Source organism: Sorex araneus, chromosome 1 (genome assembly GCF_027595985.1).
Source record: "Sorex araneus isolate mSorAra2 chromosome 1, mSorAra2.pri, whole genome shotgun sequence".
In the NCBI taxonomy this organism is placed as follows: Eukaryota; Metazoa; Chordata; class Mammalia; order Eulipotyphla; family Soricidae; genus Sorex; species Sorex araneus.
Window position 1 is genome coordinate 159,921,992 of NC_073302.1, and position 17,523 is coordinate 159,939,514.

The 17,523-nt window shown below is 36.6% G+C and overlaps 2 protein-coding genes across 6 annotated transcripts in view; one reads left to right on the forward strand and one right to left on the reverse strand.

The window, feature by feature from the left end:
• The window catches only part of XRCC4 (X-ray repair cross complementing 4), a 249,188-nt gene that overhangs the window by 98,563 nt on the left and 133,102 nt on the right, over window positions 1-17,523 (forward strand). For 4 of the 5 annotated variants that reach the window (XM_055140893.1, XM_055140879.1, XM_004613168.2 and 1 more), the window contains exons 5-6: window positions 9,726-9,878; window positions 11,308-11,414. In XM_055140893.1, coding sequence (XP_054996868.1) covers window positions 9,726-9,878; window positions 11,308-11,414 — 260 coding nt within the window. The remainder of the gene's footprint in view (window positions 1-9,725; window positions 9,879-11,307; window positions 11,415-17,523) is intronic. The other variant, XM_055140901.1, reaches the window with a different exon arrangement.
• LOC105943172 (male-specific lethal 3 homolog) lies at window positions 5,689-6,918 on the reverse strand. The gene has a single exon (XM_055123862.1). The coding sequence runs from the start codon at window positions 6,811-6,813 to the stop codon at window positions 5,689-5,691; it is 1,125 nt and encodes a 374-aa protein (XP_054979837.1). The 5' UTR covers window positions 6,814-6,918.

Below are 17,523 nucleotides of genomic sequence, written 5' to 3' on the forward strand. Positions count from 1 at the left end.
ACTTTTATTTATTTGAGGTTTTTTTTTTTTGGTAAATATTGAACCAGACTCTTAAAAGACTCCAATTTGTCATAGCACTCCAAATTGAAAGGAAAGATAATTTTTTAAATTTTGTATACCACGTGTTAAAACTGTTCCTATTTCCCAAATATTCTTTTCTTTCCTATCAAAGGAGTAAGTGCAATTTTTAAGGAGCAACAAAAACATCTTGAATGTGGCCAAGAGTGCTTTCTTCTGCATTTCCTCTCTAGAGCCTTAGTACACTAGAAAATGTGCAAACGATTTGTGCAGCTCCAACTTACACAGGCAGTAGTACTTTCCAAGTCTTGATAGAAAGGTTGAAACTAGGAAATAAATATACTGAAATAGGCAATTGAGGTCATAGAAAGTAGAGTATCATTAGTATGAAAGTCATCATGTTAGGCCTGTCACAGTACAATTTTTTAGGCAGCCTGACTTTCTCGGTATTCTGTTCATGTTCTATTCATTTCTTCCCCATCATTGTTACAGACTGTGTATGCATGATGAGTGAAGTGGGAGGGGGAAGATCACTTTGAATTCCCCTAGAAGCTATTAATAAGGCTAAAATACATGATAGGGTATGATATGAACAAAAGTGATCGCATACTTATCTAATTTTTAACATGAAAAATATTTATACATTTAAAATGAAAGTGTATGTTACAAATATGAATAGTATCCCATTTTTTTTTGTTTTTGCATAATCTGTTTAAATAGAGGTATCTGAAAGAGAAAATTGTGTTAGTATTGTATGCCTGAAATTATGGATGAAATTTATCTTAATTTTTTGAGTATTTTTGCATATATTTTGGTATTTAAGAATTGATTACAGTTATACTCAATCAGCTCTTAAGATATTTCTATGTGGAACGACAGTAAAGAGTAAATTTGGTTTAAGTGAAGAATGGAAATTTTAATAGGAATAGAATGAGATTTTATGTTTAGATTTTTAATGTATATATTTTCTTTCTCTTTTATTTACTACATAATTATGATATTAGTTCCGGCAGCTTACATATTAACATTGTTTAGTTTAGAGGGAAACTACTAGAAAGATTTCCAATGGATAACATTAGAAATATAAGTGAATCTGCAGTCATTAACTATATTTATTTCTCTAGTTTTTCTTACTTTAGTTCAAAAACAACTCTCAAATTTATTGTTACTGAATAGGCCTTTTGTTTGTGCTTAAATATCAAAATAAAAAATTTCCAGCTTTATTCTGAGTTAATAATTATTTAAACTCTAAATGGAGGCAATTTTCATCTGACTGAATTGATTTGACACTCCTGGAATCATTAGAATAAAAGAGACCTTGAAAGCTCCTGTCCTTATTCTTTCTGCCTTCAAACCACGAGCACATTGTATACAGATGAATTCAGTCCAATTTTTAAAGACCTCGGGAGATAGCTTCAACTCCCCCTGGTTGCCCATTACAATATCTAAGAACAGTCACACTCAGAAAATTCTCCCTTCCATCTATTGGTAATCTGAGTCCTTCATGGTATAGTTGAAGGTCATTTCCTCTTGTTCTGTCATCAGAAAGGATGAGGAACAGCTGTTTACCATCTTTTTCAGTACTTTCAGGCTTATTAAATCTCATTACCACTGCTTTTATTTTCACTTCTTTTTAGCATTCTTTGTCCTCTAAGCTCTATATAGAATTTTTTTCGCTGTGCAAACTGGATGTGGATATAAATTTAGTCAGAACTACTTGTAAATAAAATAATTAAATTCTTGGTAATGTAGATTCACATTTATGCATCTATTGTTTTATTAACATTGAATATGGATGTGTTATTTCTGCACAAAATTGCCTTGTTTCTACCTTTTTTTCTTTAAATAATTTTGTATACTGTATTCTCATTCTCAAGTATTTTGAATATTGTGTTTTTGTCCAAATTAATTTTTTATCTTTTCTGTTTTGTGGGAGAAGGTATTTGGGCCACACCCAGCAGTACTAGTGCTTACTCCTAGCTTTAACTCAGAAGTCACTCCTGGCAATGCTCAGAATTTTTAAAAATTTTTTAAAAATTATTTTAATTAAAAAATTATTTTCCCTTGATCCATGTTCCTAGATATCTTAGTTCTTATTACTAATTAAACAACATTGTTAAAATTGTCCTAGTGGGTGTTGAAAAAATGAATATCATTGTCTTTTTTTTTTTTGATTAGTTGTAATTTCATCAGGTTTATGTTTTGTCTTGGAGTATGAGTTCTCTTCTAGTGTTACTAAATTTAGCAATGAATTATATATATATATATCTGTTGAGTTCTTTTTATATTTTGTTTTTTGTTTTTATGGCCACCTGGTTCGTGACAGTGCTCAGCTGACCCAGGGTTCAATCCTAGGTTTGGTGGTGTTTGGGGAACCATATACAGTGCAGGTCATTAAACTGAGGTCACCAGACTTCAATGCAAGCACCTCACCTGATGAACTCTCTCTCCAGACTTTTGTCCTGCCTTTTTTTTTTATAAGCAAGAAAGTTTTTATTAAACTTATTTAGAAAGATATGAGGGAAGAAAGAGGGAGAAGTACATGTTCGAAAGAGAACACAAGCTTCTCCAGAGTAGAAATAAGCGAATAAAGATGCATAAAGACAAGCAAGCAAGATACATGTTCAAGGGAAACCATATCCTATTACTAAGGTGGAGTATTGGTATAAGCAAAGTAATAGAGAAGGCATAGTACATCACAATGTTCTAAACAGATATTAGTGTTAAAAATGAAGGGGGCAAAAAAAAATGAAGGGGGCATAGTATCCACCCTTAGTTCAGTATTGAAAAAAAGATAATGTTATCCAAGTGTCCTGAAAAATGAGTAAGAAATAGTAAATTCACATCCTGAAACAGTTCAAAGTAATACTTTTCTCTGCCAATCTCCACTCATTAGCATTGTCTAAGAAATGTTATCCAGGTTAATAATCAGCTTTGATTGCAACAAAATCCTAAAGCTTTGCTAAAATCCAGTAGTGTTAACTCATATGATACTGCTTATATAGTTTATTTTCCTATGACATAAATATTACCTTAGAGAATGTAACTATGATGCTAGTTATTTAGATTTTCTTTAGGCAAATTATATATCTCATTTTGATATCTGCTCTTATTTTTGGTATACAAAAAGTTAATTTTTATAATGGTTCAGAAATTATTTTGGTAGTTGATAAGCACATAATTATTCAGTCAAGAGTGACTAAGAAGATATATGGAAATTAAATATTTAACAATTAGAAAAATTACTAATTACTACTCTTCTAATTTATATAACCAATTATACTGTATAAGGTATTTTTTATGAGTGGTTTTCACTTCGCTTATATTTAATATCTAGCACCTCATGTCTATTCACACACCCTCCAACTCTCCTGCCACAGCACCAGATTAACCCTCCTGACTTCTGCCATTGCTGGGCTAGTGTAATACATACCACTGTGGTCCAAAAGTAGAGCTATCCCACCGGCAGTGCAGAGATCTGTGTGTAAGACTCTCCCCACAAACAAAGAATAATTTACCATATACTTAAATCTGTTAATGGTATGTATGTTGGATTCATCTTTAATATATTTTTGTGTTAGAGATTATAGGAAAATTAGTATAGAATGTTTACATAACATCTCCATCCGAAATATAAATGTCCTTACCTAAAATAGGTATCACTGTCACTGTATCATTGCATACCGTTGCTCATCGATCTGCTCAAGCAGGCACCAGTAACGTCTCCATTGTGAGACTTGTTAACTGTTTTTGACATATCGAGTATGCCACGGGTATCTTACCACATGCTGTACTGTGAGCAAGATACTCTCAGTAGCTTGCTGGTCTCTCTGAGAGGCAGAGGAATTGAACCCCGGTCAGCAAGCCCTACCCGCTTCCCTATAGTTCCAGCGCATAAAATAGATTATCATTATTATCAATTTACCAGTTCCTCTTTAAATTTGTCTGTTTTCCCATATATATATATATATATATATATATATATACTGCCTAGTATATATATATACATGCATATTAATTATTGGCATATTTTAATCACTAATATACTTATTTAAATTTTCTTAACTGATATTGAATAATATATTCACTAATAAGTTTGTACCATGTCTGGATACTTTTGTTTTTACTACTTTATTGACTATCATATGTATACATGTATATATCTGTACACAGATATTTAAATGTAAATATAACAAGAGGTCAGAAAAAAAAGGAAATACTGGTATATCTGTGTAAAGCATATAAGATGTAAATAAGCAGAATGGTGGAAAGAAAACTAGGAAGAAACAGGTAACATTGAAAATATATCTCACATGGGGGGCTGGAGCGATAGCACAGCAGGTAGGGCGTTTGCCTTGCATGCAGCCGACCCAGGTACGATTCCCAGTATCCCATATGGTCCCTTGAGCACCACCAGGAGTAATTCCTGAGTGCAGAGTCAAGAGTAACCCCTGTGCATCACCAGGTGTGACCCAAAAGGCAAAAAAAAAAGGAAAAAATATCTTACATGAAACAATTTATACTTGAATATCTGAAATAGAGATATAGGAACCAGTTATAGTATAGTACTTAGAGCAGATACCTCACAAGTGCCTGATCCTGTTCAATTCCCAGCACCACATGATCCCTTGAGCACCACTTGGTACATCCTGAGTAGTATCACATCTTTGGCCTTTGTATTGAACCATGACCCAGATGACTAAGAACTGCCAGGAGGCCTCCTGGGTCTCCTGAGTACCCTAGGTAAATAAAAATATAACAGAAATTTGATGATGCTGTATGTATATGTATTTATCTGTTATATGCAATCACTGATACATATATAATATATATGTGGGGAATTTAAATCAATACAGTTCATCAGTATATTTGAGTATTGTAGAAATAATAAGTAATAGGGAATTTTGTTTTCTCTTATACACCTAAAACTGAAGGTGTGTAGTCATTCATGTATCCTAGAAAATTCATGTAGGGTGCTTTTTTCCATATTAAGTGTGTGTGTGATGCTGGGTCAGAATAAAAGGGAGTAATCCATGTTCTTACCACAGAGCAATTCATTATCTAGATAAACAGATTAATTGCTTAATGACAAAACAAGATCATTGTGGCTATTGTAGTAATTTTAACAAAGGAGTGGAAACATAAGTTATAGTTACTTTTTTAATACTGTAAAATCAAGAAGACAGGCTATACTAAGATCTGTAAAAATAAAGTTTTACACAAAATGAACTCTAACAAATGTATAGCTTTATATATATATATATATCAATATCAACTTCCTCAAACATTTTGTAACTACATTTGCAATTTCTGAGCAAAACTGAAATTTTTTGGACAGAATTTTCTAAAATCTTGTTGGTGCTAACAAATAACAGTAAAATGTGCTTACTGCACCCAAATAACTACTATAAACCTAAAAAAAAACTACTTTCGGCATAACATCATAGGTGCTTTGCTATTTAAAAGTTAGGTGAATTTAGTTATTTTCCTGGCATTACAGTTAATATGTACAAGGCGAGGGTGACGTATTTCTAGTCCCTTCAGGCACCTAGAAAGTAATCATTAACAGAAATAACTTGAGATATATATATAGTTAAACAGGGTGGTTGTACATGCTTCAGATGTCCCTGGATTCAATCCTCAACACCATCTGGACAGGGTCACCACACTTCAGCACATAGCCCTGGGGGGTTTGGTGCTACTGTGCGCCTCACAGGCAGCCACATAGGCTGACTCAGGGAAGAAGTCATCATGGTATTCTGCTAAAAACTGCAGGAAGAGATCTAAGTGCTTCAGCAACGCCTTCAGGTTCTTCTCAGGCAGGGACATCTTTCCAAGGATTTCTGGAAGTTTCACAAACAATCGCAGCAAATGTTGTGCCCCATAAATGCAAGAGGCTGGAGGTGGCAGGTCACTGGGCGGGTAACTTTCAGGCATAAGTTTCCAGGCAAGTACTTCATTTATTTCTTGAGATCTGCCTTCCACGCCAGCGAACACAATGCTCCCTTCCTGATTCAGGGTCAGAAGGACAGATGAGCTGGAGCTGCTTTGCACTGGTGTCATCTTTTCCAGGTGCAGGAAGGGCAGCCTGCCGGTGGCTGTGTCCTGCTGCTGGCGCAAGGCTTGCAGGGAGGCCCCTCTTTCCGACAGGGTGTCACAGCTGACTGAGTGGCGTGTGGAGCGCCGCAGAGACAGCAAAACTTCCGGATCGGCTCTGCGCCTTTTGGGGGTGGTAGGCTCCCCGGCCACTGGCTGAGCCTCCGTGGGTTGTGCGGCCGCCGGATTCTCTAAAGGTGGGCTAGGAGAGAGCTCCTCTGAGCTTCTGTTCGTGTCGGTGGCGCTGTCCCTCACCGGAAGAAAACCTGTGGACGACGTCGCCATTTTATATTGCTCTTGTTCATACGGATACAGCAGAACCAGCGGGAGCATGTGATCAAAGGTTATCCTCAGCCCATCCACCATCTCCTTACAAAGGTCCACGCTGTCGGCCTCGCCTCCAGTGGGGTCTCGCGGGCAGAGCAGGTGACGGGGGCGACTGCCCTGATTCTTCTCCGCGGGGACGTAGTGCAGAGTCAGGCCCGAGTGCGGGGTGGCGTGATGGTGACGCGGCGTCTCGCTGGCCGAGAAGGCGACATTGATGGCAAAATGCTTCACGTACGATTCCAAAATCGTGATAATGTTGGTGCGGCAGGGAAGTTTCACCAACCGTTTCCTCCTGTTGATATAGTAACAATCATCCTCCAGTTTCTTCTTCAGAACCTCGGGGATTTCTAGGGCAATTGTTCTTTCTTCCATGGCGCGGTCGGCGTGTCGCGCTGGTTCTACTTCACTCCGCCCGTCACTGTTCCTTTTCTCAGTGAAGGCCCAGCCCCCGTCCTCACTGCTGTCCTCAGAGGAAATACTTATTCCCTCTTCACCCGTTTCTCCAACGGGGAGGCGCTTTAAGGCCAAATGGACCCCCGAGGAACAAGCGTGCTTCAGTTTCGTCCCACCCTGCTATTCCAGCGGCCTCGGAGTTTTCTTACCAGACGACCCGAAGTCCCGGATTTGCTTCAGTATCAGAAAGGCGGCGGTCCTCAGCTGCCGTTCAGTCCCATCCCAACTCCTTTTGCAACTATGAAAATGGGTGAGATGTTCTGGAACTTTCAGTTTGTGTCCGCTTGCCCGCGCAGGCGCAGCCTGAGGAGAGACTGACGGAAGGCGGGCCCTGGAATCTGTAGCCCTCTGACTTCCGGCCGCGAACCCGCCCATACCCGGTCCGCAGCCTCGCGATACTGTGCGTGTCTGGAGAGACTTGCTGAAAGATTTTCCCATGAACGTTTTCTTCCGGAAACAAGTAGTAGATGGGAGTAGATGATTACAGTTAACTGGCTTTTCTTATTTTTAGAACTTTGTTGTGTGTCTGTTTGTTTGCTTTGGCACCACACGTTGCGGTGCATGAGGCTTTCTCTGGGCTCTCCGCTCGAGGGTCACTCCCGGAGGTCACTTCCGGCCATGGTCCAGGGACCTTATGGGTAAAGAGGAATGAATCAAGGTTGGCCGTGTGCAAAGCAAGCGCCCTCACTGCCGTAACCAGCTCTAGCTCACCTGAAAGGCTTTTCTGTTTCAGTTTGCAGTGTTTTTGTTCTTTTTTTTTTTTTTTTTCTTCTTGGGTCTCACCCTGCGATGCATAGCGGTTAGTCCTGGCTCTGCACTCAGGAATTACTCCTGGTGGTGCTCGGGGGACCATATGGGATGCTCAGAATCGATCCCTGGTCGGCGGTGTGCAAGGCAAATGCCCTACCCACTCTGCTATCGCTCCAGCCCCTCAGTTTGCAGTTTTAATTCGAGTTCTGTATACATAGCAAACTAACAAATGTTTGATAAGCAGGCTAATATGTAAAACTAAAACCACAGGGACAAGTATATTGAAATATTTTTGTATTTTAACTTAGTAGTGTTTAATTGAAGTAGAACCCGCCATTTATCAATTTTAGCTGTGCATTATTGAAAATCAGGAAGTGTAGTGTTCTTGGATTTCCCTTAAAATTTCTTTTGCTGTACAGTTGACCTCTTGTGCTCGATCTTTTAAACCCTTTTCTCTTCCCACCTAATGACCTCAAATGTTCTTGTGTTCAAAAACTGTTAGTTTATGCTTTTTTTCTCTTTAAACCATTTATTGGTGAATTTGGGGTAAACTCTTTTATTTTTTTCCCAAACACAAAATAATTGATTCGGGAAGATATGTGGACACCTATGTTTATTTTAGCACTTAGCAAAATATCCACGATATGGAAATAACCCAAATGTTGGATTACAGATGAAAGGATAAAGAAGTTGTGCTGTATATACAGAAAGAAATGTTGTGTAACTGTAAGACAAGTTTGAAATCACACAATTTGCTGCAGTGTCTGTGGACTGGACTGTATCATATTGTGATAAATAAGAGGGAAATTAAATGCAGAATAATCTCATCTATTAAAGAGAAAAAGAAAACAAGGGTATAGGTAATATTGAACAAAGACAAACCCTTGGCCTTGGATTACAAAACTTAAAAACAAATGGAGTAGGGAGTGGTGGGGTTGAGGGTGGGGCAGGCATGAGAAGCAGACCAGATGTGACTTAAAGACTGTTGGAGGACGGTTATGGGCGCTTTGATGGTGGTATACAGTACTTGGTGCATCAACCCTATAAATGTAAGCATTATTGTAAACGTATTATTTAAAGTGTAAAAATGTATAAGGTATGATGTATTATCATTGTTTTAATTTATGTTTCCATAATATGTGATGATGAGCATATCTTTTTATGTATTTGTTAACTTGGAATTTTGGAGATGTTCCTATTCCACCCATTTAAAATATTTGGTTGTTTGAGATTTTTATGTTTAGCTAGATAAAATATTTGTGTTTCTTGGATTTGAACCCTTACTTGGCATATGATATCTAAATATTTACCCTTTTATTAGGTTACCCTATTATTTTGATTCAAGTTTCTTTTCTTCTTTTTTTTTTAAGCCTTTTTGATTTGTTAGCTCATTTAATTATTTTTGCTTTGGTACCCTTGCTCCTGAAGTGGAGTCCCCCAAAATATATCTAAGGCAGATTTCTATGGACTTATTAACTGTATTTTTCTCTGTGTACTTTACAGCTCAGGATTTACATCTAAACATTTAATCATTTAATCAGTTTTGAATTAATTTTTGGTGTTAGATAGTGGTCTCATTATATTTGGTGTTTTTTTAGCATGTGACTGAACAGTTTTTACATTATTTACTGAGGAGACTTCCCCCATTTTATGCCCTTATTTCCTTGTACATTAGTGTTATGTGTATGTTTGGTTTTTTTCTGGATTCACAACTTTCTTTCATTGACCTCTGCCTATTTTTATTTCACTAACAGGCTACTTTTTCTTTACTGTTGTTGTGTAGTGTAGTGTGAGGATGATGATGAACATGATGTGTTTCTTGTTTTTCTTCAAAGCTTTTTCGCTATTTGGAATCCTTTATATTTCATATACATTTCATTTTTTTCTACATTTCTTTCAAGAATGATATTGAGATTTTGATAGGGACTGCATTGAATCTGTATCTTGTATCAGGTAATGCAGGGAGAAAGTATTTATAAATGTATTTTTCTATAAAGTATTTGAAATTCATTTTCCCTATTAAATGTAATAATACACTAATAAGAGTATGTGTCATCTTGTGTATTTGTTTTAAATTTTAGATTTGAAAAATGTGTGAATGCTAAGGAAACTGTGGAGAATGATCTTTATACACGATTTATTCTTGTACTAAATGAGAAGAAAGCCAAAATCAGAAGCTTACATAAATTGTTAAATGAAATTCAAGAACTAGAAAAAAACATCGAACATAAAAGGTATCTTTTTTTTTCAGATGGGAGATACATAAAATTAAGTAGAATTTTATCAAAACACGCAGCTATGTACCAGTTTTTCAATAATATGAGATGATTTGATAATCTAAAGTTGTATATTCTGCCTAAAAATATGGACAGAGCGTGGACTTCAGAATTCTCCACATTATCTTTCCCTGTCTGCCCAGTTGTCATCCCTATTCTTCTGTTTCTTTGGTTTGATTTTGGGATCATAGTCAGCAGTGCTTAGGACTTACTTCTGACTCTCAGACTGGAACCAAATGGATGCCAGAGAGTGAACTCTGGAAGTTAGTGTGCAACATAAGTGCACTACCCACTCTAGCCCCTCTTTCTTTTAAATAATCAGATTTCATTTAAACAGTCATCTAAATATTGTGTGACTCTTAGATATCACTAAAAAGTCTCATAATTAAAGCTTTTATCTTTTGCAGAACTGTAGTGTGGGAGTCATTTACAACATTAAGATTTTATTTCATTACATCATTTCATCATTATTACCACTTTTAGTACCAATGATCAGGCCCAGGTCTTCCACATACATCACATGTTCTCTACCACTGAGTCACTGAGTCATGTACCTGACTTCACATTTGAAATAGTAATATCTAAGCCATGGTTTACTTTAGTGGCTCTGAGTTTGAATTTTTGTACTTGATTTGTAATGACAAATCATAGGTGTTATGTTTACGGAACAATTTTTGAAAATTACAGTAGGCATTAACTGTTGCAGCTTTGGTCTTTTCTTTTTTTCTTTTTCTTTCTTTTTTTTTGTATTCTAGAGAAGACTCGGGTTTTTCAGTGGCATAATATAAAGACTATATCTTTAATGTCAGCTGGTTCTATGATTTGGAGTAAATTTTTTATTAAGCACTCTGGCCTTTTTCTTCATAAGAAAATATGAATTTGAAGGAGATCAAATGAAGGCAAACTTCGTTGAAATAAATAAAATACTGAATCCTCAGTACAGAGCCAGGAGTAAACCCTGAGCAATGCTGGGTGTGACCTCAACACAAACAAATGCAGAATTTCACATTAGAACTGGGAAAATAGGTCAGAGGGCTAGAGCACATATCTTGCATGCTTTGAGGTGCTGAGTTTGAACCCCAGCACTGTATGCCTCTCCTAGCACCAAGGACTGTGTAGTTCTAGGGGCCACCAGCACAGCCAGACCCTATCTGTGCCATACTGAGGGGGAGTATTATAGGAATTAATCCAGGTGCTGGTCCCTAAGCACCACAGGAAAGGCAAATAAACAGTTTACATAAGGCCTTTAAAGGGGTTTCACCTCACTCATGCATTATATGTTTGTTCAATCAGAATATTTTTCAAGAATATTTCTTAATTATCTACCGTGAATTTTTACCTAGCTGGGGTTAAGGAATGAAGAATAATGCTAACTTTCTGTTTCTAGGGAAACTGCTACAGGTGGTCAGATGAATGCAGACATGGAAGCAATTTATGATGAAAGTACTGATGAGGAAATAGAAAACGTGCCTGATTCCTCTATGTTGACTTCAGGTAAAATAAATACATTAATTTTTTTGTTAAGTATCTAACTGGGGCTTAAACCTTTAAAGATAATAAACCGAAATAAGAAATGAATTTTTAGTTCAAAAACCCCAAAATAGAACTGCTTGATTTTAAAGGTTAACGTTATAAAATATGCAACTAATAGAAACAGAATAAGCAAACATGCACACATATGTGCAACATGAACCATTTCTTGTTAAAAAGGACACAATAATTAGTAATACTTCATGCATAGTATCACCAATTTTCAGAATGCTAGATGCCTTTAACTTTTGAGAGTTTGCCTAAGTAGAGCTAAGGGGTGGGTTCATGGTGTCATCTGGAATGTGTAAATTATCATAAGGTTGAGACCTTCACTCAATTCAGGAAGTGAATTGCAATAGAGTGAAGGATTAAAACAGAAGAGAAATGCAGTTGAAAGATTAAAGAACCCATGCATAATCTTTCAATAATTCACAGTAGATTTTTAATCCAGGTGAATTATTTTTCAATATTTATTTAGATTTTATAGAAGCAGACCTCTCTCTCCTGAAACCTAATCTTATTCTTAGTGGATTCTAATTAAAACCAATTATTTTCAAACGGATTGTTTATGTAGTAATTATTATTATTTTTAATCCCCTTCCTCCCTCTAATAATTCTTTAGAATTACTCTTCTTTGAAGTTGATAAACATTGTTATTATTTTTTTTTGGCTTTTTTTTTTTATGGGTCACACCTGGCAATGCACAGGGGTTACTCCTGGCTATGCACTCAGGAATCACCCATGGCGGTGCTCAGGGGACCATATGGGATGCTGGGAATCGAACCTGGGTCGGCTGCATGCAAGGCAAATGCCCTACCCACTATACTATTGCTCCAGCCCAGATAAAAAATATTTTTGACAAGAAAATAGATGGTTAAGTGTGGTACATGAGAATGGGGTCCATTATTTGTTCAATTAATTAAAATCCTTAAGCATAATTGTCCTATTTTAAATTTAACAAGTTTCTTTTTTCTTCAAAAATGTTTAGTTCATTGTATATTTTTCTCTATTTTCTGTGAAATTATTTTCTTTAACTCATACCTAGTTCACTATATATTTGATCTATATATTTCTGAATTCACTTTTCTTTTTACTTAATCTTGGGCTGGAGCCATATCACAGAGGCAGGGCATTTGCCTTGCATGTGGCCCACCCGTGTTCAATTCCTCCACCCCTCTTGGAGAGCCCGGCAAACTACCGAGAGTTTCTCACCCCCACGACAGAGTCTGGCAAGCTACCTGTGGCGTATCCAATATGACAAAAACAGTAAGAAGTCTCACGATGGAGGCGTTACTGGTGCCCACTCGAGCAAATCAATGAGCAACGGGGGGAGTGGCAGTGACAGTGACAGTTACTTAATCTTACTTAATTAAGTTTTTATGTCAAAAGTTAAGAGCAAAGCCAGGGAGATAGCTAAAAGGGCTGGAGCACATCTTACATGTCAAGGTCCCAGGTACAATCCCGAGCACTAAATGGGCCACCCAAGCATCCAGTCATGTATGGCCCTGGAAGCACCGCAAGCATCACTTATGTGTCTGTTTTTAAGTATATGCATATGTCAGTTTATTTTTATGTATATAATATAGAAGGGAGATTACAGTTGCAGGAAGTGTAGGCTGTGTTTTTATGCATAAGCAATCTGTTTTATTACTTTTTTCCTCCAAGTAGAGCAATTTAAAAAGCTGCATCACTCTAAAGTGAATATACTATATAGTATGAAAAACTCAAAATATTCATTAACAGATTAACAGCTAAAAGAAAATTTCAGAAGTGTTCTGAAACTTGAAGGTCATGGGCAGTACCATACCACAATTATACTTTATATTATTCTCTAGCAAGACTTCTTTTTTGGTGTCTTAACTTTCAGATTTTATAGATAGGTCATAGTGGTACTGTAGATCTTATTTCTTCAATCATATTGGTGTGCTGAGGACCTAAGATTTAGAGATGTTTCATTTTGTTTTAGATTAAGATTATGCTGGATAAATAGTTGTGGTTTCATTTTAGAGAGCAGTTCTTGAATTAGAATGGAGAATGGTTAGTTTTAACTCTTATCTAGTTGATACTAACTTTTTAAGACTTTAAGCATTTCCTGGATTGGACTGCTACTTTCTAACTATTGTTCTTATATTCAGTAAAAACTGATGCATTATTATAGATACTGAAAGACAAGATTCTTTCCAGAAAACTCTGTTTCTTTGGATGAAAATCAATTAATGATTTTCTTGTTGGCTTGTTAACTGTGCTGTGGGGAATCTTCAGGCTGATGTAGGCTCACTGAATAACAGAAACTTTATCAAGTATACAAAGATAGAAGTGTAATTTCTATAGTGTCTATATAATTGTACAACATCTATATAATTTCTATAGATTGCCAAAAACTCCTAGCATTACATCCTAGTGATATTTGTCCCAAGAATTTTAATAAAAGCAGTATTACATATGAAAAGTTTTTAGATCATTATGTGAATAGTCTAAGAATTTTAACAATTATTACAAAACCTGATTTAGTCCTAACATAGTTCAAGCTACACTTGGATATTTACTAGAAAAATGGGATTTATTTCATAGGAATAGGATCTGTCTTGTAAAACATTTTGAAAACATGCTTAATTAGCTCCAAATTAGCTATCGCAAGACTTATTAGTATCTGATTTCCCATAATTCATCTTAGTTATTTTAATAAGTTTTTTAAAATATGTTTTGAATCAAAATTATTTCTTTTAGTGGAACTTGACTATAATTAGAGATCAGTTAAATTAGCTTTACTAGTAATATAAATAAAAATTATTCTAGAATGTTTTGCCTTTTTTAAGCTTCATACTTAAGGTGAACATCCATTGAAAAATGATTTTTTACTACTTCCTTGCATAATTTTGGTCCTGAATTTTAACACATTAATTAGTTCTGTTTCTTAATAAATGGAAGATTCCTGCGTAAATAGCAGCTATCAGGAATTTAGACTTCTTTGGTTTCTGAAAGTGTGATTATAGAATAGCCTATTTGAGTATAAATGAGGACTATGTTAAACTGTTGATGAATACTGATATAGTGGCTTTAAAAATAGAACAGAATCCAAGATTTCTAAGTATCAAAGAGCTTGTTGCTTCAAACAGTGAATGTCTACTCACAGAGGGGATAACAACATGTACTGCCAAAGACATTACTCAGAAATTCAGCCTTAGAATCACAGATTATACCCTTAATCTTATCTTCTTTCTTTATTAGATGTATTTATTTGTAAATCCTAAATTAAAAAACTTTAGTATAAAATCTTTCACAAAAGTATAAAATATACTGGAATGCTAACCTACCTAACAAATATTGGCTTTAATAAGAAGGCATCATTTCTGAGGAATGGCATTGTTATAAATTAAAATCTTTGATCTAATATATGTTTGAGTCTTCTAGTTCAAGGTATTGAATTTTTCAAATGAGATAACAAAGGTCTTGCAAGTTTATACACATTACTCTTGGCCACACAGAAGGAAGAATGAGAGAGCATTTCCTTCTATAACAATATCACATTTTTGTATCTTTTTGGGATATTATAAAAAAACTCAGAAATTTTTTAACACTGAGAAAATAGTCTCCAATGTAATAGAATAAGAGACTTTTTCTCTTTAGAGAAATTTTATTAATAAATTATATAAGTTGTCTTATAATATAACAAACAACATTCAAGATAACTTGTTAAGAAAATTAATTAAAGAATGTACATATTTCTACTGAGGCTATCTGTATGTGTGTGCATATGTATATAATATATATATACATTTATGTATGTTTACATATATATATTTAATTGGATTTGTCATATATTGCATATGATACTACCATAAGTTTCACAGATACTTTAGTCCTGTTATATATTTGTTATTTATTTTTGAGGTAAAAATAATTGAGATCTAGTCTCAGAAACTTTTTGTTTGTCTGGTTTTGGACATAGCATAATTTTTCTTGTTAAAAAAAATCTATCTTCTTACTTAAAAATAACTCTGAATGATATTTACCTCCTGGACGTCTGTTCTCTCTACGTAAGCCTCAGCTGCCCTTACTTCCTAGCACCCTAAAAGCAGGGTCCCAACGAGGGACTGGATGGACCCAGGGCAATATACTACCCTGGAATCAAAATGGGCCTGGTCAAAGTGCTATAATGCTTGACTATAAGTTAAGAGCAGGTCATGGACAAATTTTGTCATGATCCAAAAAGTAATAACTAGATTCAGACCCTTCCAGGGTTAGGAAAGATTAATGTGGCCTGAGCACTGTATTCTGAGTCTATGGCAAGGTGTTCCCAGGATAGCTGCCCTACAAGCCTCAATGTATCTCTTACTGTGTCCATACAAAAATAACTAATAGCAAGAAGTAGAATTAAGATGGGCTGGAGTGATAGCACAGCGGTAAGGTGTTTGCCTTTCATGCGGCCAACCCTCTGCATGATTCCTCCACCCCTCTCAGACAGCCTGGCAAGCTACTGAGAGTGTCTCACCCACATGGCAAGCTACCCATAGCGTATTCTATATGCCAAAAACAGTCACAGCAAGTCTCACAATAGACACGTTACTGGTGTCTGCTGGAGCAAATCTATGAGCAAAGGGATGACAGTGACAGTGACAGAATTAAGATATTAATTAAGATGTTAATTAAGTTATTGGACTAAAGAGAGGAGGAACACCCCTAGGTGATATTTCTGCCCTGGAGCCTGATGGACAGTCAGGAAGGGCTTTCTTATGTTGATTTTGCTACTGGACTGGGTGTTGCTTTGGCCCAGAGTACCTGGCAGGTGGGAGGGCAAGACTAACAAGGGGTACAGAGGGAGAAAGATGTTGAAGAATATGGGAGCAGGCATGTGGAGAGAGAGAGCCCCGACTTCGAGATGGAGCGTGGAGAGATGAGCGGGAGAAGCAGGAGGAGACAGGAATGAGGGACAGTGTGAAACTAGAATGGGGGCTTAGAGAGACTGGCACAGGCGCATGGGGAGAATGGAATAAACAACCACTGATCAATCAACCAGCTTGGCCCTCGTTTCCTCCTCTTTCTGCCCCACAGCACGGCCATCCCGGCTGGCTGGGTGAGCAGCCCGAGACCTTCATAATGCAGGTGGCAAGAGGGAGAGCCTCCAGGGCCTCCCCTGGTTGTCCCTAGTATTTTATGGTTCAAACATTGCCAGATATGACAGCCCTTCGAACCACAAGCATTGAATCTTACCAGGTTGGCAGTGGAAATCTGTCTCATATGAGTACTGGCTAAATTGTATAACCTATATTTTCAAGTCCATAATTTCTTTTCTGAGGTTTCCCCATGCTTAGGTATATCTAACTCCCAAGCTCTGCCTAAAACTAACTCTTTCACTCCTCCCAGCAAAATGTCGCCTCTTTAATTTCTTTGAAGCTGGGAATGGATCTGGGGCTTCTTATGTGATAGTGTCAAGTGGACGTGATGTAGTGCCATGTGGTTTTCAAAGCGAAATGCTGGAGTTTTTGCCTGGTCCATTTTTGGAGTCCTGAAATGCTGCTTAAGTCCAGTTCTAAAAACTCACCATTTTGTATTACAGACTGAACCATTACTAGGGAAATGTCAGAGAGAAACTCCAACCTAAGTGAAAGTAGCCTTCCAGATGTCCCTGCATCTACTGCAGGGTAACTTCTGGAGACCCCAAAATCAGGTTGCAGCAGAGATGCTTTTAAGTTTCTGACAGATACATTATATTATATTACAGTGACTCGTTGTAATAACAATTAACTGTAACTAATACACACTACTGATGCTTATAAGCTTTGCCATCACTTGCCTATAGTGCCAGAAACTGAAGTTTGTAAGAATATATTCATGTTTGTGGGAGGGAGAGAGTTAGGTATTAGACACACCTAGCTATGTCTGGTGAGGGTGGGTTGGGGTGGGCACATCACTCCCAGTTTTTCACATAGGGATTGTTCCCAGTGGTGTTTGAGGGGCCTTGTGATTAAACCCAAGCCTCCATGTAAAGCCCTTTGAGCTATTTTTTCTGGTCCTATAATATATTTTTTCTATAATAGGCTATCGGTAGATTTCTAGGTCTTATTTATATACT

Bases quoted from the DNA above. Each gene is read 5' to 3' on its own strand.
- LOC105943172 (XM_055123862.1), bottom strand. From the start codon at position 6,813: ATGGAAGAAAGAACAATTGCCCTAGAAATCCCCGAGGTTCTGAAGAAG.